Raw genomic sequence first — 23,480 nt, forward strand, 5'->3', positions numbered from 1 at the left:
GCAGTGCAGATGAGTTCTCCCATTTTACCATTGAAGACCCTTAAGACCAAATAAATTATATACCAAAGTCACCCAGTTAGAATAGTTATGAGGCTTAAAGCCAGGATGCTACTCAGCCAGCTGCTCTGATAGTTTTAGAACTTGTTCATACTATTACTCTTCTATCTCTCCACTAGACTAGCAAGTAGAAGTTAGAAAACAGTTTTGCTTTGGAATGAGGGACCTTTGGACATTCCAATTAACTGCCATTGGCTTCTCCCTTTTAGCAGCTTACTGACTGTCTGAAATTTTCTCTAAGTTCACAGAGGTAATATTGCATATCTTATGACATCAGAATACAGTGAAGTCCCTTTTAACATTGTTACACCTGAACTTTACTCTGGCTGACTCAGCATCTTATTAACCACGAATCATGAGCTCTTCTATCCTTAGTGCTATGCAATACTAAAATTGGAAATACTATATCCTCCAGAAGTTGAAGGGGGAAATCTTGGAAAAATACCTTCTTTCCACCATTAGACAGTTTTTTAAAGAAAATCCTTTTTCTCCTTTAGATTCACTATCATTTTTGTGGATTTAAAGGCGGATTGTTCTGTAATCTTGGTACAAAGTTGTCAGAAATTTAATGTTTTGGGGTTTTTTTTTTTTTTTTTTGTACGTGATTGTGGCATGTATGTGATCTTTATTTCTTTAATTATAGGCATCAAGATTGCGAGAAGAAGCCCATAATATGGGAAGTGTTCACATGTCAGAAATTTGTACTGAATTAAAAAATTTAAGATCTTTAGTCCGAGTATGTGAAATTCAAGCAACTTTGTGAGAGCAAAGGTAAGTTTTTCACTGACAAAGTTTTTGTCTTAGTATATCTTAAATCAGACTGAAGAATATAAATCAAATTTCATTTCTGAAATTTAAAGTTCTCTTTGATAGAACGTGTTCCATAACACTGTAACTGCATTTTTAAAAAACGATTGATTTAAGAGAGAGAGTGAGTGAGGTGGGTGGGGGGGAGCAGAGGCAGAGAATCTTTAAGCAGACTCCCTACTAAATGTGGAGCCTGATAACACGTCTTGATCTCTAGACCCATAATAAGATCATGACCTGAGCCAAAACAAAGAGTTGAACTCTCAACCAACTGAGCCACCCAGGTGCCCCACACTATGATTACACTTTGTAATTTAATAATAATCCTGGTGAATGGTAATGGCATCTAGATTTTAGTTCTCTAACCCATGGTAGATGCTTCATTAGACTTTTGTCTTCTAACTCTGTAAAGTACAATAGTATTTAAATAGTGAAATGTTATAACACTGTTAACATATAATGTTAACTAAATGTTAACAACAACTGTTAACACAGTTGACAGCAACTAATTATAAAGGGTCTCCTCTTCAATTGAGGGTAGTATTTGGTTGCTGGCCATACTTGTTTCAGTTGAAATTTCAAATCACTGTAAACATTGTCTTTGGATATTTCCAAGATCCCTTGGAAATTTAATTGTCTAGCAAGTATATCTGTTTCTGAGGTGTTTTCACTTAAACTCTTCTTGTCTCTCAGTTTTTAATCTAGTATCCTACTCAAGCAAGGATATCTACATCCAAGTAAATAGGACAGATATTTTTTACATGTGTCTTATAAAATCAAGGACAAATTTTTAAGGGCCTCTCACATCCTATCTTTATAAGTCACTGGGTCACAAGTAGAGTTAGTCTTAACATGAATCTACAAATATTTAGTAAATACCAAGTTGGCATTTATAGTAAAAATTGAAAACTGTTTTTGTCTAATCCTTTATTAAATTCTCTGGAGTTGTATTTTGAATATCAACTGGGATTTGTTTATGATTGCTCTGAAAGTACTTCAAACATACATAAAACTTGACTACATTTTGGCTTAATAAGACAGGTGATTTGACTTTTAGGAAATTATTTGCTGCCCCAACTATTGACAACAGTATACACTGATTACCAAGCTATAAATACTATATAATTATGCCTATTTCACTGGTACAGGCAGTAAATATCATACTCCATAGAAAAGAAGGGTCAGAAGTTCATGGAAGGTTTATGAAGTTCATGGAAACCTAGTTAGCCGTGGAGTTTATTTTATTTTTTGTTTTAAATATGCTTGTTAATTGGAATTTGACTCAGCTTTCTTTATGAGCCTATGTTTATATTGAGAATTTGTTCTTCAAAATGATTAGCCTCTTGCACCTAGTTTATTCTAGGCTTATTCTGTTGTGGCCTAGAAAACATATTTGGCTCAGGTTGTGATCCCGTGGTACTGGGATCAAGTCCCACATCAGGCTCCCTGCAGGGAACCTACTTCTCCCTCTGCCTATGTCTCTGCTTCTGTATGTCTCATGAATAAAGAAATAAAATAAAATATGTGTCTCATATTTAATATGTGCTGCCTTTTGTGTGTATCTGTGGTGATACAGTAAATGACATTTTAAAAAATCAGTCTTTATAGTCAAATTAATTGAGAAATTGTTAGAAAACCAGGAGACATTCTAACTTTTGTCATCCTAGTGTTTCATGCATTCACTGGTCATTTTGTCTTAACTCTAGACTAACACATTTATTTATTTTTAAATATTTATTTATTTGAGATGGGGAGGGGCAGAGGGAGAGAGAATTTAGAGCAGACTCCCTGCTGAGCACAGAGCCTGCCATGGGGTTTGATCTCAGGACCGGACCTTAAGATCATGACCTGAGCCAAAAGCAAGAGTTGGGACACCCAACTGACTCAGCCACTCAGGTGCCCCTAGACCAATCCATTTTTAATTTCTTAGTTTTAACTGTAGTTATTCATTTTATCTTTTTTTAAACATTTTTAAAAGATTTTTTATTTATTTAAAAAAATTATTTATTCATGAGAGAGAGCAGCAGAGACAAAGGCAGAGGGAGAAGCAGACTCCATGCAGGGAGCCTGACGTGGGACTCGATCCCGGTCTCCAGGATCAGGCCCTGGGCTGAAGGCAGAGTTAAACTGCTGAGTTAAAACTAGACCTGCCCTACGACCAGCAATTGCACTGTTGGGGATTTACCCCAAAGATACAGATGCAGTGAAACGCCGGGACACCTGCACCCCGATGTTTCTAGCAGCAATGTCCACAATAGCCAAACTGTGGAAGGAGCCTCGGTGTCCATCGAAAGATGAATGGATAAAGAAGATGTGGTCTATGTATGGAATATTACTCAGCCATTAGAAACGACAAATATCCACCTTTTGCTTCGACGTGGATGGAATTGGAGGGTATTATGCTGAGTGAAATAAGTCAATCAGAGAAGGACAAACATTATATGGTGTCTCATTCATTTGGGGAATATAAAAATAGTGAAAAGGAATGAAGGGGAAAGAAGAGAAAATGAATGGGGAAATATGAGAGAGGGTGATAGAACATGAGAGACTCCTAACTCTGGGAAATGAACAAGGGGTGGTGGAATGGGAGGTGGGCGGGAGTTGGGGTGACTGGGTGACGGGCACTGAGGGGGGCACGTGATGGGATGAGCACTGGGTGTTATGCTGTGTGTTGGCAAATTGAACTCCAATAAAAAGAAATTTTTTTAATTTTTTAAAAAATTAAATAAATAATATAAAAATCATGTACTATGTATTTCCCTAAATTAAAGTGGAGTGAGTCAGAGCTCCAGGCGCTTGACAACTGCATCCCCTCACACTGTGTCAGTTTTGGGGCCATCATTGGAGACAGCCATGGTTCAGTGTGTTTCTGATCGCAGAGGTCCATGAGTCCCCAGGACACCAGATCAATTTTTGGAATTATTTACATACTTAGAACAATTGAGATAAAGAATAAGACTCTGGTGAACCAGGCAGATGGAAAACCTCTCTGAAGGTGACAAAAAGCCAACAGCTCTAAATCTACAGGAGCTTACCCCAAATGGACACAGCGATTCCCTGGGGCTCCCTGCTCCTACCTCCACAGTCTCTATCTTTATCTCCCCCATACTAGATCCAGGCGGGGTCACACACATATACATAAAGATTGGTTGGTTCCACAGTGACTCTACACTTCTTTCCTTTGAAGAATAGCATATGCTGCATGTCTCTAATAAGAAAGTAATACAGGTTCACTGCAGAATCTGGGAAAAAGTATAAGAGAGAAAGTAAAGGAAATTTAGGGAAAACTAATATAACATTTGGTTCTATGGCTTTCCAAACAGGTTTATATGTTTTTTAAAATGGGGTCATGCTGTACGTTTGCTTTTTCACTAAATTTCTACGTTTGCCTTACACCTTGTTAATAAATGATAATAATCTGCCATTTGGTCTTCCCTGATGTGAAAATGCTTTTTGCCTGTGAAATATAAACAGATTGAAAGAATTCAAAATCCAGCTTCATCCAGTTTAAACTTGAATATTGAGAGACTCAAATGTTATGAGAAGGGGTTATCTTTAGAATAATAATTACTAACTAACATTCATTGGATGCTTATTCTTATGTTAGGCATGATGCCAGGAACTCTAAAATGTTATCTGGTTAGATGCTTACAATAACCCTGTAAAATAGAATCATGGCCCTTATTTTCAAATGACACAGTAGCATAGAGGGGTCCAGAAACTCGCAAAGGACTCAGTTTGGCATTGGGGGTGGTGAGTCTTAGTGCCATGTCAGCCAAACTAAAGGTCATGTTTTTAACTACTGCATTCAATTATTCAAGTGGTCTCTATCGATAAAGTCATTTCTATACACTAACAATGAGACTGAAGAAAAAGAAATTAAGGAGTCAATCCCATTTACAATTGCACCCAAAAGCATAAGATACCTAGGAAAAAACCTAACCAAAGAGGTAAAGGATCTATACCATAAAAACTATAGAACACTTCTGAAAGAAATAGAGGAAGACACAAAGAGATGGAAAAATATTCCATGCTCATGGATTGGCAGAATTAATATTGTGAAAATGTCAATGTTACCCAGGGCAATTTACACGTTTAATGCAATCCCTATCAAAATACCATGGACTTTCTTCAGAGAGTTAGAGCAAATTATTTTAAATTTGTGTGGAATCAGAAAAGACCCCGAATAGCCAGGGGAATTTTAAAAAAGAAAACCATATCGGGGGCATCACAATGCCAGATTTCAGGTTGTACTACAAAGCTGTGGTCATCAAGACAGTGTGGTACTGGCACAAAAACAGACACATAGATCAATGGAACAGAATAGAGAATCCAGAAGTGGACCCTCAACTTTATGGTCAACTAATATTCGATAAAGGAGGAAAGACTATCCACTGGAAGAAAGTCTCTTCAATAAATGGTGCCAGGAAAATTGGACATCCACATGCAGAAGAATGAAACTAGACCACTCTCTTGCACCAGACACAAAGATAAACTCAAAATGGGTGAAAGATCTAAATGTGAGACAAGATTCCATAAAAATCCTAGAGGAGAACACAGGCAACACCCCTTTTGAAGTCGGCCACAGTAACTTCTTGCAAGATACACCCACAAAGGCAAAAGAAACAAAAGCAAAAATGAACTATTGGGACTTTATCAAGATAGGAAGCTTCTGCACAGCAAAGGATACAGTCAACAAAACTCAAAGACAACCTACAGAATGGTAGAAGATATTTGCAAATGACGTATCAGATAAAGGGCTAGTTTCCAAGATCTATAAAGAACTTATTAAACTCAACACCAAAGAAACGAACAATCCAATCATGAAATGGGCAAAAGACATGAACAGAAATCTCACAGAGGAAGACACAGACATGGCCAACACGCACATGAGAAAATGTTCCGCATCACTTGCCATCAGGGAAATACAAATCAAAACCACAATGAGATACCACCTCACACCAGTGAGAATGGGGAAAATTAACAAGGCAGGAAACCACAAAGGTTCGAGAGGATGTGGAGAAAGGGGAACCCTCTTACACTGTGGGTAGGAATGTGAACTGGTGCAGCCACTCTGGAAAACTGTGTGGAGGTTCCTCAAAGGGTTAAAAATAGACCTGCCCTACGACCCAGCAATTGCACTGTTGGGGATTTACCCCAAAGATACAGATGCAATGAAATGCCAGGACACCTGCACCCCGATGTTTCTAGCAGCAATGTCCACAATAGCCAAACTGTGGAAGGAGCCTCGGTGTCCATCGAAAGATGAATGGATAAAGAAGATGTGGTCTATGTATACAATGGAATATTACTCAGCCATTAGAAATGACAAATACCCACCATTTGCTTCAACGTGGATGGAACTGGAGGGTATTATGCTGAGTGAAGTAAGTCAATCAGAGAAGGACAAACATTATATGTTCTCATTCATTTGGGGAATATAAATAATAGTGAAAGGGAATATAAGGGAAGGGAGAAGAAGTGTGTGGGAGATGTCAGAAAGGGAGACAGAACATAAAGACTCCTAACTCTGGGAAACGAACTAGGGGTGGTGGAAGGGGAGGAGGGCGGGGGATGGGGGTGAATGGGTGATGGGCACTGAGGGGGGCACTTGACGGGATGAGCACTGGGTGTTATTTTGTATGTTGGCAAATTGAACACCAATAAAAAATACATTTATTATAAAAAAAATAAAGTCACTTTTGGAGACCATGACAAGGACAAGGCTTAACATGCTGTTTACTAGAAACCCTACTGAATGACAACCTATTAATCTATTAAGAATCTTTTTTTTTCTTTTTGTTAGTATTTTAGACCACAGAGATGCAAAGAGACTTTGTTTCCAGCTTATGATTTAATCTGTAAAGTAAAAAAGTCTATCCAAATCACAGAATAGGGACTCTAAGCTCTCTTGAGCTCTCTCCCATGCTTTAATTAGATTGACATTTTAATAGATGTGATATCCTTCTAATCACTCTTCTATTGCCCAGAGTGAATTACTGCTAAATAACTCCTAGACAGCTGTGGCTACATCACTTTTAGAAGAAATTTTTGTGGTTAGCCTCTCTTTGGGGTAGTCAGAGCTTCTGAATGAGTAATGATAAATCATTCTAAGTGATGTTTGCCTCAGCAGGAAGGAAAAAAATACCCAACAACCTGCAACACGTATCTGTTGATGACTGAACTGCTTCTTCCAGATCCACTATGACCAGAAGTGAGTTCTACTTCAAAACGTTAGCATGACAGGAAGAGATTGCAATTGAGCTTGGCGAGTATCAAGGACACTGCTTGCAGAAGAGTTATTGAAGACTGAGTTTCGACAGCCTTGAGACGAGGGAGTTGTGCAAGCTTTCTGAATAGTGAGAATTATAAAATGAAACCCACCTCATCTTCATGGATAGAGTTACAATTTTTTCCCTTTTGCAATATGCTAGCTAAATTATTTATCCTGAGGCCTTAAAGAACGAGTGGCTTCCAAAGTCATTTCAGAGTTTGAAGAAAAATCTTTTCCAAAAATTAAGCCAGTGTTTCCTCCAGCCATGACTTCCACCATCTGGCCATAGATTCTTTTCCTTCCTGCTACCTCTCATGTGGGCTGGCCCCTCACCATGGCTAATGATGCCCAGATGTCCTGGATCCACAGGGTCCCCACCTTCAGCTGCCTGTCAATGCATCATCTCCTCTAACTCCTGCCAGGAAATAAAAATTAGAAACCACATTCCTCTCTTCTGGACCAATAGCAAAGAGCTCCCTGGTCAGGGTAGGGTAAGTTGACATCTCAAAGCTTTCAGGGTAGGTTATATTTCCATTAAGAACAACAGAATATCTTTATTTTTCCAGCAGTACCCATGAAGGCACAGACCCCAGCAGTCTGTGTGCAAACCTGTGAAACTGTTGCTTGGCTCCTTATCAGTTAGGGAGTCTAGCCTTGATGGCTTTCCTTGCTATGCAGAGCATAAGAACTTGAGACTAATGGCTCCTTGTTAATTCCAAGTGGTACCTTTGTTATTGTAAAATGCACAGGTATTCTGACGCATCAATCTAGGCTGGAGGACTAAAGGTGAAGGAAGTGGGACTTATAATTTGAAAGGAACTTTTCAAATAAGCAGAGTACCACCCATCTGTCATGCCTTAACTTCACTTTCAATCTTTTTCACTAAATATTCTTGATGCTAAATTGTTCTGCGTAATCCCAATCTACCAAGATTGCTCCTCTGTGATCTCAAAGGTTCCACCTTTCCAAAGTCTAAGACTTTCACTTTGAAACTTCACTTTGAAAATGAGAATGCTGTCTATGGGGAGGAAATTGTTGGTGAGTGACCAGAAAGGGGGTTTGGAAATGTTAAATATTCTCATTTCTGTCCTTAGTTCATTGTTATTAACTACAAGGCTGGTCTAGTGTGAGGCGCAGAGACAGTTTAGTGCAGTGGTTGGAGCCCAGACCCTGGAACCAGACAGCAGGAGTTGGACTCTTGCTCTACTACTTACTATCTCAGCTGGCCAGCCGCTTGACTTCCTTGTGCTTCAGCTTTCTCACCTATAATGGGTCTAATAGCACAAGACTCATAAACTTCTTTTGAGGACCATATGATTGAATATTTTCTAAAACAGAAGAGAGCTTGAGCACTTACACCAAGCACTATATAAATCCTCATAAAATTAAAAAAAATTAACCTCCTCTCACTTTACTTTTTACATCTAGAATATGGGGTTGAATGTAGTCACCCGTAAAAGAGTATTGTTCAGAGATTTAATAAGAAAACCATTATGTAAGAACAAAATATTTTAACTCTGGGCAAAGTCCATCAGCTCAGATTAATGGATTAAGTGTGCAGAATCTATCATCGTCAAGGACAAAATGATGCTACTTTGTGCCAAACTATCACAACATGCCAAGACCAAGAGGACTGGAGCCACATGAAAGAAGAGCTGCAAACTTGAAGTGTCTAATGGATGTCGTTACTTCATTTTCGCAAGGGGAATATTGGAGATGTTACCCAAAATGTTTCATCCATGAAAGCTACGTTTCCAGCCAAAGTCTCAGAAAATGACTTCCTAACTATGCATGAATAACTCCCTGTGTGTTGCAAGGAGCATTAATTGTTTATAAAAGCACTCCATTTACATTCCAGTTGGGCTACTAGTTTTGAAAACTGGATGGACTTACCAATTCTTAGCTAACCCTTAATTCTGGCCCAAAGTTGACATTGATATTCATCCTCTAAGTTCTTCAGTAGCACAAGAACTCTTTTTCCCGAGATCAATGATATAGCTGCCACACTGCAGTTCTAGAAGGTTGACTTGTCAAATGAATGTGTAGCTGCATAGTGTTAGGTTGTGAAGTATTAATAGGTCTATCTTCAATAAAAAGAAATGGAAAAATATGCATTTGTAATGATCTAGAAACTGGCTGGAGAGTCTGGCTCCATCCATGTATTTTCTTTTTCTTTTTTTTTTTCCATCTATGTATTTTCAAGCTCTTCAGTATCTCTGAGAAACCATCAAAAAGTATTTTTCCTTTGATATATGAACTGTAGTGTATCTTTGAATTGGCTCACATTTTTGCCATGCTTTTCAAATTCCTCAAATTACCATCTCCAGAAATGGCACTAGAGACTAGGAGACCTTGCTGTTAAACCTGTCTGACTGCATTAACAGCAGAAATGACACAATAAAAGAGATGACGTTCACAAACTTCTTGGATCTTTCCGAGGAGTAGCAAATGACAGCTTCTCTACTCACAGTTCATCTGCTGTATTTATTAATAGAAAAGAAACATATTTTAGACACAAGATGAACAGGATTACTAGTCCTTCTACTTTTCAAATACATTTCAACGTTAATACATTTAAAATGTTAAAACTGTACTTGGCATGTCAGTGTTCTATGTTCACACATTTCTACATTTAAAGGTTCTGCGATTTTCTGCTTTTCATTTCAGAAACAGTCATTTAAAGTCTAAAGTGGAGTAGGGATGGGCTTTGAAATGAAGATTGGGAAGATTTTTGCTGATGGTATTGAAGGGCATGAGAATTTTAAGAAGGAACTAGGCATAAAAGGAAGATAAAATCCTTCTGGTGCCTTGGCTGTGGCTAGAGGTTCAAGAGCACTAGTCTAAAGGTCTTCTGATGTCCCATTTCGATGAAATCCCACCACCACCACGACCACCCCTCCACCTCTGCCATTTAAATCTTGCCAGAGGTATCCACTCTAAATTTCATCCAGAAATCTACATCCCAACACATTTATTAAATTCCAAAAACATACAGATCCTAATCCACTATTATCACCTAAATTTAGAATACAAGAGATTTATAGGGAAAAAATGGGAAAAATTGCTGCATGGTAATAAGTTGATCTGTTTGAAGGGAAAACAAAAACATTTTATAGATCAAAAAACCATCTTTTTGTATCATAATTTTTTGAAGCACAAGATATGTCCTGGGACCATAGGAAAACAGCCGACTCACCAGGCATGCAGCCTTGGGCAAGCTATGCACACTGCGTCTAAGTGTCTTTCCCTACAGAATGGGGACAGCAGTAACCCTACTTCCCTGGGTGGCTGTGAGGGTTAAATGAGGTAGTGAGTACTGAACTCTTGGAACAATTCCTGGTCCATAGTAAAGGCTATGGCATCATGATTCCTGAAGTGAAGAAGCAATGCTGTCACCCTTCACCAGCCACAGGAGCTGCTCCAAGTTCCACGGAGGTGCTAGCCCTATATGTGCTTTCTGCTATCACACCCTAGCCTCTAACCTGTCTTCTTGAATGCTGTAGAGAGGAGAATAATACACACAGGGAACCTCTCCAAAGGGCAGGCTCCTGGATCCCGTCTCTGAGACTGTGACTCCATAGGTCATAGAGATGCCAGAAATGTGCCTTTGAATGAGTTCCCCAGGTGCTCTAATATATGGCTGCCTGGGGAGAAAAACTGCTGCAGAGCATCACAATATGTGCTGCCGAAGTGAGCACTGCTGCAGAGCATTAGAAGTGGTTGTGTTTGGTGCAGGAATTTCTGGGTTTCACTCAAGTGTAGCAGCAAATGTACAATTTCTTCAGTTTTTCTCAAAAATCATTATGGATTCTTAATGTTCCAACAAAGATCAAATAACAGGGCTGTATTTAACAAACTAAGTTCTTGATTCTATCTTCATGTGAATAGAAGATATAACACTATTGTTGGAAAATATTTTTCAGAAATGGGTGCTCCAGCTTCAGAGATAGTTTTCATTGCCTATTTTTACTGAAATATGAATATAATGCCACTAAAAATGCCTTTTTTGGGGGAGAGATAAAACATTTCACTTTACTTGCATTGTTTTTCCCCAGTTATTACAATTTTTAATATACTATGACATATAATTCAGGGATAGTCATTACAAATACAAACTAGAGAAAAAAGAAACCCAAGATTTTTGCTGTAATATATTACAGAATACTTCAGAATAATCAAATCATCCTCTTTCTTCTAATTGGAACAGTGATGGTAACAATATACTGTTATAAGATCTGTGTTTTCTGTTTTGAAAATAAACATGTTGGCCCAACTGTATATTGCTGTGGTGGTGGGACCTTTTATTTTTGTAACCCTTGTATTTTTTTATCTTTCCTTTGGGAAAATAGGGTGACAGATAGTAATCCACATGGGATGATTAAAAACTAATTATTCAACGTAACATAGATTTTTTTCTTTCTAGGGTAGGATAATATGCTTTTAAAAACTAAAGTAAACTTAGTTTCTGCTGCTCTTAGTAGAATGTTTTATTCACGGCTGCCTCAAAAAGAACAGAGCATTGTTTTATTATACATCAACATAGTGATGAGGTTTTACAAACAGTTTTTGGTCGTTTTTAATGTTATTTTTATAACAGCCCTGAGACTAGAGCTATAACTAGTTATAACTATCATATAACTAGAGCTATATGATCTCTAAAGAGGAACAAGGTTAAGGGTACAGAGGGCGCCTGGGTGACTGAGTTGGTTAAGCATCTGCTTTCAGCCCAGATCCTGATCCCAGGGTCCTGGGATCGAGTTCTGTATTAGGCTCCCTGCTCTGTGGGAAGCCTGCTTCTCTCTCTCCTTCTGCCTGCCACTCCCCTTGCTTGTGCTCTCTGTCCAATAAATAAATAAAATCTTAAAAGAAAAAAGGATATAAGGTACAGAACCACTATGCAAAAAGCGGGCTACCACCAAGGCCAAAATCACTGAAATTGAATGCAGTGGAAATGATGTTGAATGTAGCTGTGAAGTAGGATTGAGAGAGTCCTGTCCAGGCCTGTGGGTGGCTTTGCTCTTGAACAAAGGCAAAATGTCAGAGCATCTTCTTGGACCAAAGGACCAAGAACCAAAGTGCAAATGGTGGTCACCTCAAAGCCACCTAATGGTTGATGGGCAGGCTGAGAACAGAGAATGGCCCAGGTGTCTGTGGAAGGGTGAGCTGAGAATGTTCCTTTCCAGAGCATGTAGACCCATCCTGTGCTGAGACCCAACTGCCAATGGCCTACCAAAATTATATATAGTGAATAAAAAGGGTCACTAAAATAATAAAGTTCCATACCACAGCCTTAAGAAATGTAATATTCAGGAAAGGTACTTCTGTGAGCTTCACAAGATATTAAAAATATAGAACTTAATCATGGAAACAAAGAAATGATAAAGAGAAAGCAAGCACCCATATACATCAAAAAACAAAACAAAACACAACACCAGATCTCAATGACCACCAGGGAAGAAGGAGAACAAATATAATATACAGAAAAATTCTTGCAAAGCCATTTCATGAAAATTTAAGTACAAAAGAATGGCACATTTTCATGATTTAAATATATTTAAATGCAAACAGCTGCCATACATATTGTCTTATAAATGTTATGTGCTGTGGTTTGTAAATAAGGCACCTTAAAAATAAAAAGAAAATATTTATTTTATCATTAAATATTATTTAGAGAAAAGAACAATGAAACTAAAACTTTCTCAAGGCTAAAAGTAGTCCTCTGCCATTCCTTATATTTTCTACCTTTTACCATAATTTTGAGACTTTAGAAAGAAATGTAGCATTTTAACAATCAATAACATAAATCAATTTTAAACAAAAGAGAGAAAGGGAGGGAAAGGCAGGGGGCTGTGCAAAAAGAAAAAGAAAGCAAAAGTTACATTTCCAGAACAAACTAGATCCACTTACCCACATTTTTGTTTCTGGTGATGGAATACTCTATATACATTCTCAAAATGATTTAAAAATTAAAATTTCCAATTCTAAATTCTCTTCAGACATCCAGAATTAGATGGTGAATGAGCAACGAGAAACAGTCATTATTGCCTTGAATCAAAATGATATAAAAGAGTCTGGCTTTCCGGTGGTCATCAAGACAGTGTGGTACTGGCACAAAAACAGACACATAGATCAATGGAACAGAATAGAGAATCCAGAAGTGGACCCTCAACTTTATGGTCAACTAATATTCGATAAAGGAGGAAAGACTATCCACTGGAAGAAAGACAGTCTCTTCAATAAATGGTGCCAGGAAAATTGGACATCCACATGCAGAAGAATGAAACTAGACCACTCTCTTGCACCAGACACAAAGATAAACTCAAAATGGGTGAAAGATCTAAATGTGAGACAAGATTCCATAAAAATCCTAGAGGAGAACACAGGCAACACCCCTTTTGAAGTCGGCCACAGTAACTTCTTGCAAGATACACCCACAAAGGCAAAAGAAACAAAAGCAAAAATGAACTATTGGGACTTTATCAAGATAGGAAGCTTCTGCACAGCAAAGGATACAGTCAACAAAACTCAAAGACAACCTACAGAATGGGAGAAGATATTTGCAAATGACGTATCAGATAAAGGGCTAGTTTCCAAGATCTATAAAGAACTTATTAAACTCAACACCAAAGAAACAAACAATCCAATCATGAAATGGGCAAAAGACATGAACAGAAATCTCACAGAGGAAGACATAGACATGGCCAACACGCACATGAGAAAATGCTCTGCATCACTTGCCATCAGGGAAATACAAATCAAAACCGCAATGAGATACCACCTCACACCAGTGAGAATGGGGAAAATTAACAAGGCAGGAAACCACAAAGGTTCGAGAGGATGTGGAGAAAGGGGAACCCTCTTACACTGTTGGTGGGAATGTGAATTGGTGCAGCCACTCTGGAAAACTGTGTGGAGGTTCCTCAAAGAGTTAAAAATAGACCTGCCCTACGACCCAGCAATTGCACTGTTGGGGATTTACCCCAAAGATACAGATGCAATGAAATGCCAGGACACCTGCACCCCGATGTTTCTAGCAGCAATGTCCACAATAGCCAAACTGTGGAAGGAGCCTCGGTGTCCATCGAAAGATGAATGGATAAAGAAGATGTGGTTTATGTATACAATGGAATATTACTCAGCCATTAGAAATGACAAATACCCACCATTTGCTTCAACGTGGATGGAACTGGAGGGTATTATGCTGAGTGAAGTAAGTCAATCAGAGAAGGACAAACATTATATGTTCTCATTCATTTGGGGAATATAAATAATAGTGAAAGGGAATATAAGGGAAGGGAGAAGAAGTGTGTGGGAGATGTCAGAAAGGGAGACAGAACATAAAGACTCCTAACTCTGGGAAATGAACTAGGGGTGGTGGAAGCGGAGGAGGGCGGGGGGTGGGGGTGAATGGGTGACGGGCAATGAGGGGGGCACTTGACGGGATGAGCACTGGGTGTTATTCTGTATGTTGGCAAATTGAACACCAATAAAAAATAAATTTATTATTAAAAAAAGAGTCTGGCTTTCATACATAAGAGTAAACAAACTACATATTTTTGTCATGAAAGTACAAAATAATTGTGTTTTTGGGTGGCTGGGGTGGAGAAGGCTAATGACAGCCAGGAAAACCATACATTCCTTCTAGTATCCCCAAGCTCTTGTAGGTAAGTTAGGTAAGTGGCCTTCTCCCCTTTTTAATAGGATGTGGTAGTTCTAGTCACTTTTCCACACTCAGGCGTTGGAAGCAAGAAGAGGGATTGGTATTCAAGGGAAGACTAGTTTTTTATCAAAAACAAAGAGATGGGTAGGCCTCTGCTCCTAGAAGAGTGCCATAGCACCATTGTTCATGACATTTCCTATTGTTTTGGATGTCTATCTCCTTAGACGCACACCCAGGTAATGCCCAGCATGAATGCACCACTCTTTGTTTTGCATACAGTTTGCACATAGGTGCACAGCCAAGGGAGCTGAAGGCATCTACTGAGCATAGGAGGAGTAACAATCCTTCTCAGGCCACCCAGAAAGGGAGCTGAACACAAGACATTACAAAACACATATGAAGAAGTGAGCCACTGTTTCAGGCCTCAGGGCAGCAGTTAATTACACAGACCTCAGCATAAGATGAGAACAGGAGGTGAGAAGGTGGAGTTGGCAAGTAAGTCTTTTTAGAAAAAGTATTTCTTTTATTTTCCAAACTTGAAGTATCTGGATACATTATCTAGTTGATTTTCAGCCTGCTTTAGGAGGCTTATAAAAACCATTCTATAAAATAATTGTTTATTAGACAACATAACATATTGATTCTTACTCAGACAAGAAGGTGGCCAATAATACTCTCAAAGTGAAATTAGTAAGGAATCTGTATTTGAGTTGACTTATAAGAGTCTGTAGGAGAAGAATAAAGAAACGAAAGATGAGCAGTAATGAAGAGCCCTTGGTAAAAATACATTTAATTATTCATACAACTAATGATTGTAAAAATAAAAATTGGCAGGGCTAGGAAAAGCAGAAAGTGGGCCTAGAAATAGAAAAGAGATTATCTTATACCGAAGAAAAGAGGAAGTAATAGGAGTTGCGTGGGGCAAGTGTTGGAAGCACCTATCAAAAGGTTGCTTTAGAAATGTGAGTCAGAGTTCATGACTAATTGAAGAATTTTTCAAATGGAATTTCAAGCTAATTTTAGAAATATTTGAGGCACAGAGAGAATAACCAATTAGTTGCTCAATTCGCCCAGCTGCTTTTAATGGGATTTGTGCCTTTGTTTTGGTTTATCATGAATTGAGCACACCTGTTCTCTGCTAATAGTACAAACTGTGAAGGATAGACTCACTTAACCACACTTGATTCCCTCAAAAGTAAAGTACACTGGAAAAAGGATAGATTTAGAAGCAGAGAGCTTGGGGTCTGAATCCCAGTTCTGTTGTATATTAGCATGTGGTCTGAGACAAGTTACCTAATCTCTCTAAGCCTCATTTTTTTCATCTGTAAAATAGATACAAAAAAATACTGAACAATGAGGACTATTGTAGAAATTATAAATAAGCACTGTAAGACATAAGGCACCCAGTAATACTTAATACATAGCAGTTATAATTATTCCACAATTGGAAATACTCTGCAGTGGCAGCAACCTTTTGTGAATGTTGAAGATTTATCTTGAAGTGGAGCAGATAAGTAACAGAACAATTTGAAATAGCTTTTGTATTTGAATTATCTAAGCTAGGTCAAGGGCAGCCATGTTATGTCTACGATGCTCAAGTGTAGAGAATTCTCACAGGAGCAAGGTTGCATATTATGAAGGCTTCGGTTTTGCAATGTCTTGGAGACTATCACTTCAGTTGCTTGGTAGCCATAATACTCAACACTTGAGGATGGAATCTTTGGTGAGAGTGAGAATGAGCATACCAAGACAAATTACAGGATTATGTCAGCAACTGGTCTTTTGCTGCTCATTTTGGGGTTGACGCATGTAAGCTATTGGACCAGTGGCTTATATATGTTACCCATGTAATCATATAGGCATGTTGGAGTATTTACTCTTAAATGCTTAGAGAAAGTATTACATGTGAAGACCCTTATTCAAGGTAGACTACAGCACCTAAATTTGAGAAAACAGCTTTGGAAATTCCTAATTCTTATAAGCTACTTCCCTAATATTTATTATTAAGGATTTCCTATGAAGATATAACTAACTAGTATATCTGTCCTTTTCACAAGGAATAAACTAATGACTTACATCATATTTAAAAGGCCTTAACTGTATCACTGCTTCATCTTAACTATACTTGAATCCTTAAATTCTTGATTGACTGGAGCAAGAATATATAGATTATTTCAAATACTCTTGATATTTTACAAAGAGACTGATGATTATTAAAAAGTTCTTCCCACTAATGACCAAATGAACAAAATACTTATTTTTCTTGAAATTTTTTTGCCATCTCTGAATGGTTGACACTTTGATAGAGAATGTACAACTACACTACAGTGAATCTGAAGTTATCCAAGTGAAAACCAAATTATCTTCTTGTACCAAATGTAAAATTATACTTTGTACATATTATTTTATCACCCTAAATCCCCCCTGCCTTTTGGGGGCATAAGTAAGGGCCAGGTTAAGTGAACACAATTCAGGTGATGATAATGTTAACTGAGCATCTTGCAAGTTGTAAGTGTGCAATTTATTTCATTTCCCTTTTGTGTGCACATATCATTTCCTTCATTTATAATATAGAAATTGAGACTCAGAAAAAATGACTGTCAAGTCCAAGGCCAAGTTGTTAGTAAACACTAGGACTAGTACTAGAAGCCACATCTTTTAAGCACAACAGAATTTGCTCTTCTCCAAGTTGTCTTTATTTACTTTTTCATGAGTCCATGGTTCATACAGCAAACATTTACTGAATGCATCTTATATGCCAGGCACTGTGGTAGGCCCTAGAAATACGAATCACCAATGAATCTCATCCCTAAGCAACTCACACTTTGATAAATGAATGACAACAGCTCCTTTTGCCAAGTGCTCTGGGAGCAAGGAGGAGGAGAGAGCAAAGGCAGGGGTAGGAGCTGGTGGTCCTGAAAGGAAAAGATATCCCTGAGCAGCAGATAGAGGCCTTGGGCAGCTGCAGCTGCAAGCAGTCTCCTCTATTCACACTAGCATGCCCAGCCAGTGTTATCATTATCTGAGTACCAAGTCCCAGAAAAGATGGGAAAAGGACAGGCCCGGGGAAAGATGAGCAGGAATTACTCAGGTGAAGAAGATGGGGGAAAAGCATTCCAAGGGAAGGGAATGGCTGCTGTATGAAAGCACGATGTCATGACATTATATGGCTCCTTTGGGAGACTCTATTTGGTGTAGCTGAAACGAATGAGGTGGGCGGCAGGGCAGTAGGGAAGTGAACCAAGAGAGATTAGCAGAGGCCAGGCACTGTGAGGTTTATGGTTTTGGGTGCATCCTGCAAGGTACAGGAAGTGAGTGAAGGGTATTTACCAGTGGTATGATCAGATGTGGATCATAGAAAGCTCCCTCTTGCCGTAGTGGAAAACCAGATTGGAGGAGCCAGGTGGGATCATGGCAGGAACCTAAGGCAGAAGTGAAGAGTCCTGGGATTAAGGACGGAACAGTGAGGATGACAAGCCAAGATTTGAGAGATAGGGGGGCAGACTTGTTGAATGTCTAGATAGGTGTAGAGATGGGAGTCAGGAGTTTGAGATGTCCCTTAAATTTCTGACTGGGATGAATGGATGGACAGTGATGATATCCTCTGAATTTAGGAAGAAAGGGAGAAAAGGAAATGTCCCTTTAGAGGAGGAGGGACATAATGAGTGATTCTGACATGCTGAGTGTATGAGGTGCTTTGAGGACTTACAAGTGTGGATGCTGGGTTGATGCCATCCTTAACATAGAACACTGTGTTTCTGGATGACTTACAGAAATTTTTTGATATTTTCTACTCAAAGCATTTATTTTAACATGGAAATTCATCAGCATATAGGAAAAGCAGCTATACAAATAAATAAGGATGAGTCTTATATGAATCTAACTACAGAATAATATTTTAGCACATAGATCTAAACATTTTCCCATTTGTTAATATTTTTCAACACGTGATTTAAAAAGTCTAAGATACCAAAGTCTTAAAAGATAAATTATTTAAAAATCTTTATTAGTCACACACCCTTAAAACATTTGCATTTGCTCTGAGAGGGAAATATACACCCAAAGGGTGAAGGAGAAAAAAATAGTTTCCTTAAGTGAAGGAATGGGAAGAACAGAAGATCTATCTGGCCACTTGCCAGAGAATATTGAAAAGCTGGACATTTCAAGACAAATCTCCACTAATCCATCTTTTACCAAAGTTCTCACTTAAAGTCCACTTTTTGACATGAAATATTTAATAGGAACTTATTTTAGCCACAAAGTGCCCTTAAAAAAATGTAATACTGGGCTCCTTACTCGGCTAAAAGAAGAAGGTATGAGAAGAAACTTGCATTTAAAAAAAGGAAAAAAGGGACTTGAGGAAAGCCTTGACCAGTTAATGAGAGTTTCTATTGAAAACTGAAAGTTAATGACAACACAAAGTTTCTTTGCTATTTAGGACAGATGTTTCTTAAAGAATGGATAAATCAATAAAGTTCATTTTCTATTGGCATCTGGAACCACAATTTTAATCTGTTGAAATGGCACAAAGACAAAGAACAAAATACAAATAAACACAAAAAGGTTTTCTGTAGAAAGGAGCACCTTTTAATTGGCTTTCACCCTCAGTTTATATTCAGCTCCCTAATGGGGAATAAACTCCCTCAGGAAGGTGACTTTTTGTTGGGTGCGTGCATGATGTTCATTTGTCTTGCATCTAAAAATTAGAACATAACAAGCTTCTAATCATCACCTGTTAATTCAAAACAAAAAGAATTCTTTTTTTTTTTCCATTGAAAGCAGATTGTAGTAAAAAAAAAAAAAGGGCAGCATTCTCCAAGGTCATATGCTGTTGGCAAAGCTCAAAAAAACCTTGTAGTCCAACTTGCTTATGTTCAGCTGTGTTTACTTAGACTTAACATGACAAAGTCTGCCTCTGATTATGCTGTGCAGTCATCTGCCCACAGATAAATAGGTATTACACAAACTTTTGGAGAGAATGACATTTGGCCTCCATAATTTTGGAATAATTTACTATGTACCTTCAACTTAAAACACCAAAATGATCCACAATATGTTTTTGGGAATGAAGCATAAATATTTCATTTTACAAAGGGAGCAGTCTCCATGACCTTTATGGATTTTAGGTGATTTACTAACAAAGTATGGTACTGGTTTGGAAGGTGTGGGGTAGCTCTGCAACAGGCAGTTTGAGGCAACATTTATTTCAGTCTTTTCAATAACCATCAAGATTTCAAGGAATTTCTGTAAACAAACTGTCACTTAAAGAAAATAACTTTCCATCATTTTTTGCAACAAGTCTCCAGAACAGAACATGCATATAAAAATAAGAGTTAACTAAATTATTTCCAGAGACTGCATCTTGGAGTAATGTTTACACTATTGGTAGAAAGCAAAAGCTCAATGTTTTACCACCATATCTTACAGTAAATGCAAAATTTTGCTTTTGGAGTAATGTAAACCATTTCCACAGCATACAGTCTGTTCCTGATTACCTAAGAATTGATTCTGACCCATCATATTTACTTTGCTTGCTGTTGTATTTACATAATAAAAGATACACAGACATTCCTCTCCAAAGTAAGATTGTTTCAAAGGTGGAAGTACTTATTATATTCCCCAGCTATCAATCAATAAACCAATCAATCAACAGATCTTTACTGTATTTTGCTAACAGCTGGTAATACAGTAGTGAACGAGAGGGAGATGGTTCTGTCTTCTGAAAATTATCTAATGAGAAAAATGATAAATGGAACACGTGCTGTCACTTTCTGGGTTACCTAGTTTAATTTACATAATTATGAAGAGTTTTCCTCCACAGAAATGAATATATTTTCAACCCTGAGTCTTGTTTTATTATTGAATTAACTTAGGAATATAGCCCTTCATTTAGAATGTGGTCTGTCAAGGGAGCCATGAATATTCAGCTGTGCCAGCTCCCTTTACCAGTTCAGGACACATCTGTAAAAAGGTTAGTTTTGACTGATTCATTTAATACTTTCTAGTTTGACCTTTATTCTAATTTACTGAATTTGCTTTGATACACACTCTGTAAAGTGAAATAAGGTAAAGGATGGCACTGCTACTCTTCTAGCAACTGCCACTTACATTTAATAAGCAAAGATTTCCAAAAGCCTTTCCCTCTAAAGAACTGAATAGATCTATGTACCTTATGCCACATTCCCCCACTGTTTTCTTACTGACTTTGGGATTCACAAACAATGATTTTAGGAATACACACACACACACACACACACACATTCATATATGCATATGTTTTCAAATGTGTATGCCTTTAAGGTTAGGAAACAAATCCATAACATGTGCTGGAGACTAGTGTCCTGCTCACACCAGTCTCTACAAGAGCATATATGTAGGCCTCATCAGCTTTATTTTTTTTAAGATTTTACTTAATTATTCAAGAAAGACACAGAGAGAGAGAGAGGCAAAGACATAGGCAGAGGGAGAAGCAGGCTCCATGCAGGCAGCCCGCTGCAGGACTTGATCCCAGGACTCCAGGATCACAACCTGAGCCGAAAGCAGATGTTCAACTGCTGAGCCACCCAGGCGTTCCAGGCCTCATCAGCTTTCAATGCAAAACTGCATCCACAATCATTCTAGAAAGGGCAGATTCCCCAGATTCGACGTGTAGTCAGAGAACTGAATCCAGGAAAATGAGGGAGTATGAAATTCTCTTCTGAAGCCCAGCCACATGACCAAGCCACTGATGGAACAGCAAGCCCAGTGAGGAAGGCTGCTGCTCTAGAGAGAAAGAAATTACTTTCACAGCTTGATACCTAGGTCCTATGATAGCTGCCTCAAAGAGGAAGGTAAATGATGTTAGAAAACATGGGGGATGTACAAATGACCACAGTTTACTTTCCGAGCATGGGAGCTGTGGGGCCAGTTGATATATTAAAGTAATGAAAACCCTTTAAGTTATGCAGCCACTTGCTGGGGGATTTCTTATTAAGGAAAAGTAAATTTGCAAGTATTAGATTGGACCAAGACATAACCCTGCACAAAAACTAGCACGAATTCCTTTTCATTTTAAAAAAGGAATTTGTAAGTCCTATATGTGCAAATTATCTGACATTCAGTCAGGGCTATCAGGCAGCAATATTATGTCTAAGAAAAGAATGGCAGACATCAGTATCTCCACACATGCAGTTTGCTCTCTAAAACACCGAATTTAACACAGAAGAAAATGTTAGTTAGCAGATCACTTGACGGGAATTAGTTTGCAGAAGATATGTAGTTGAATCAAACTTATATGGCTCTCTCAATGTTAACCAAAGTTGGAAGAAAAAAAAAAAAAGGAAAGCTTTCACAACCAAAAATCTTGAAAAATTTCCTATATTTTCTGGTTTCATTTTTCCCAGAACTGAAACACCACAAAATAACATCACCTCAGTGCACTCACTTCTAGCTCAGCCAGGAAGTGCTGAGGTACATAAACATTTTTTATTTCACTTTTTTACAAGAAGGTGACCAACATTTTCTTAGCCTTCCAAAAAGCTTCAGGTTTGGAATACATTTTGGTTAAATGTCAGCAAAGGAATTTGCTCATCGTTCAAAAAGCACTTTTTCTTTCCAACTTTGGAATATATGTAGAAACTGTGTTGTGAATGGAATTACCAAAAAGGCTTGGAGCCACAAAGGGAAATCTAGTTTTACAATTCCGAAAAGAGTTGTGTAGGGAAGCCTTCTGTATGGGAGGAAACAGAATGAACAAAGGACATTCATATAGCACAGCTTGTCAAGTGCTTTCACAACCATTAGCAACAGCTCTGGGAGGTAGGACATTTTCTCTCCCTCATTTAAAGATATGGAAATAAATCAGAGAAGTTAAATGATTTATCTAATGTTTTTCAGTTAATGGTAGAGAAAAAATATCTGAACCCAGATCTTCAAAGTCTAAGGCCATAACTAGAAGGCGCAGATTGAAAACCAAACGCCAGCATTGTGCATACTGGGAAAAAGCTAGAAGTCTTGCCAAGGTGTATCATCATCACTATTATTTAACACTGTATGTAGAGGTACAAGTCAATGCAATAAGCCAGGGAAAGAACTCATGGCAAAAATTTCAGCAGGAGGTAAAACCATCACTGTTTGCATGTAATATAACTGTATTGCTAGAAAACATAAGAAAGTCTACTAAAAGGCCTACAAAAATAATAAGCAAATTTATTGCGGTAGCAGAGTATAACAACATATGCAAATCAATGGCATTCTCATATAAAAAGCAACAACCAGTTAGAAACATGTGATGGAAGAAAGGACTCTACTTACAACAACAAAGCAGCAAAAAGATAAAATGCCTATGAACAAATTTAACAGAAATATGCAAGACTTATTTAGAACATTTTAGAACCCTCCTAATGGCAGCAAAAGAAGCTATGGACAGACATATCAAGTTTTTGGATAAGATGATTCTACATCCTAAAAATATCGATTTTCTGTAATTAATTTGGAAATATAACACAATTCCAATAAAACTAACAAAATAGTTCTTTTTAGTAGACAGGTTGATCCTAAAATTAATATGGAAAAACAAGCAACAATAGCTAGAAAAACTGAAAAAGGAGAAATGAGAATAAACACAGCCATATATTAAACGTATTCTAAAGGCTCACTAATTAAAACAGTGTGGGACTTTCTAGTAAAAGAGTAAAAAAAAAA

At 37.9% G+C, this 23,480-nt stretch overlaps 2 protein-coding genes across 8 annotated transcripts in view; one reads left to right on the forward strand and one right to left on the reverse strand.

Moving 5' to 3' along the window:
- LOC144309719 (WW domain-containing adapter protein with coiled-coil-like) overlaps positions 1–2,396 on the forward strand; it is a 28,633-nt gene extending 26,237 nt beyond the window's left edge. Inside the window, exon 9 of the mRNA XM_077890820.1 lies at positions 701–2,396. Coding sequence (XP_077746946.1) covers positions 701–820 — 120 coding nt within the window. The 3' untranslated portion in view covers positions 821–2,396. The remainder of the gene's footprint in view (positions 1–700) is intronic.
- Positions 1–23,480, reverse strand: part of LOC144309720 (homeobox protein Mohawk-like) — a 67,948-nt gene that overhangs the window by 5,128 nt on the left and 39,340 nt on the right. For 4 of the 7 annotated variants that reach the window (XM_077890824.1, XM_077890825.1, XM_077890822.1 and 1 more), the window contains one exon: positions 18,129–18,220. The exons of 1 other annotated variant lie outside the window; for it this stretch is intronic. In XM_077890824.1, coding sequence (XP_077746950.1) covers positions 18,129–18,220 — 92 coding nt within the window. Of the gene's footprint in view, positions 1–9,247; positions 9,617–18,128; positions 18,221–23,480 lie in introns of those variants that run through there. 2 more of the 7 variants (XM_077890827.1, XM_077890829.1) reach the window with 2 other exon arrangements.

This window comes from Canis aureus, unplaced genomic scaffold (assembly GCF_053574225.1).
Source record: "Canis aureus isolate CA01 unplaced genomic scaffold, VMU_Caureus_v.1.0 ptg000196l_RagTag, whole genome shotgun sequence".
Taxonomy (NCBI): Eukaryota; Metazoa; Chordata; class Mammalia; order Carnivora; family Canidae; genus Canis; species Canis aureus.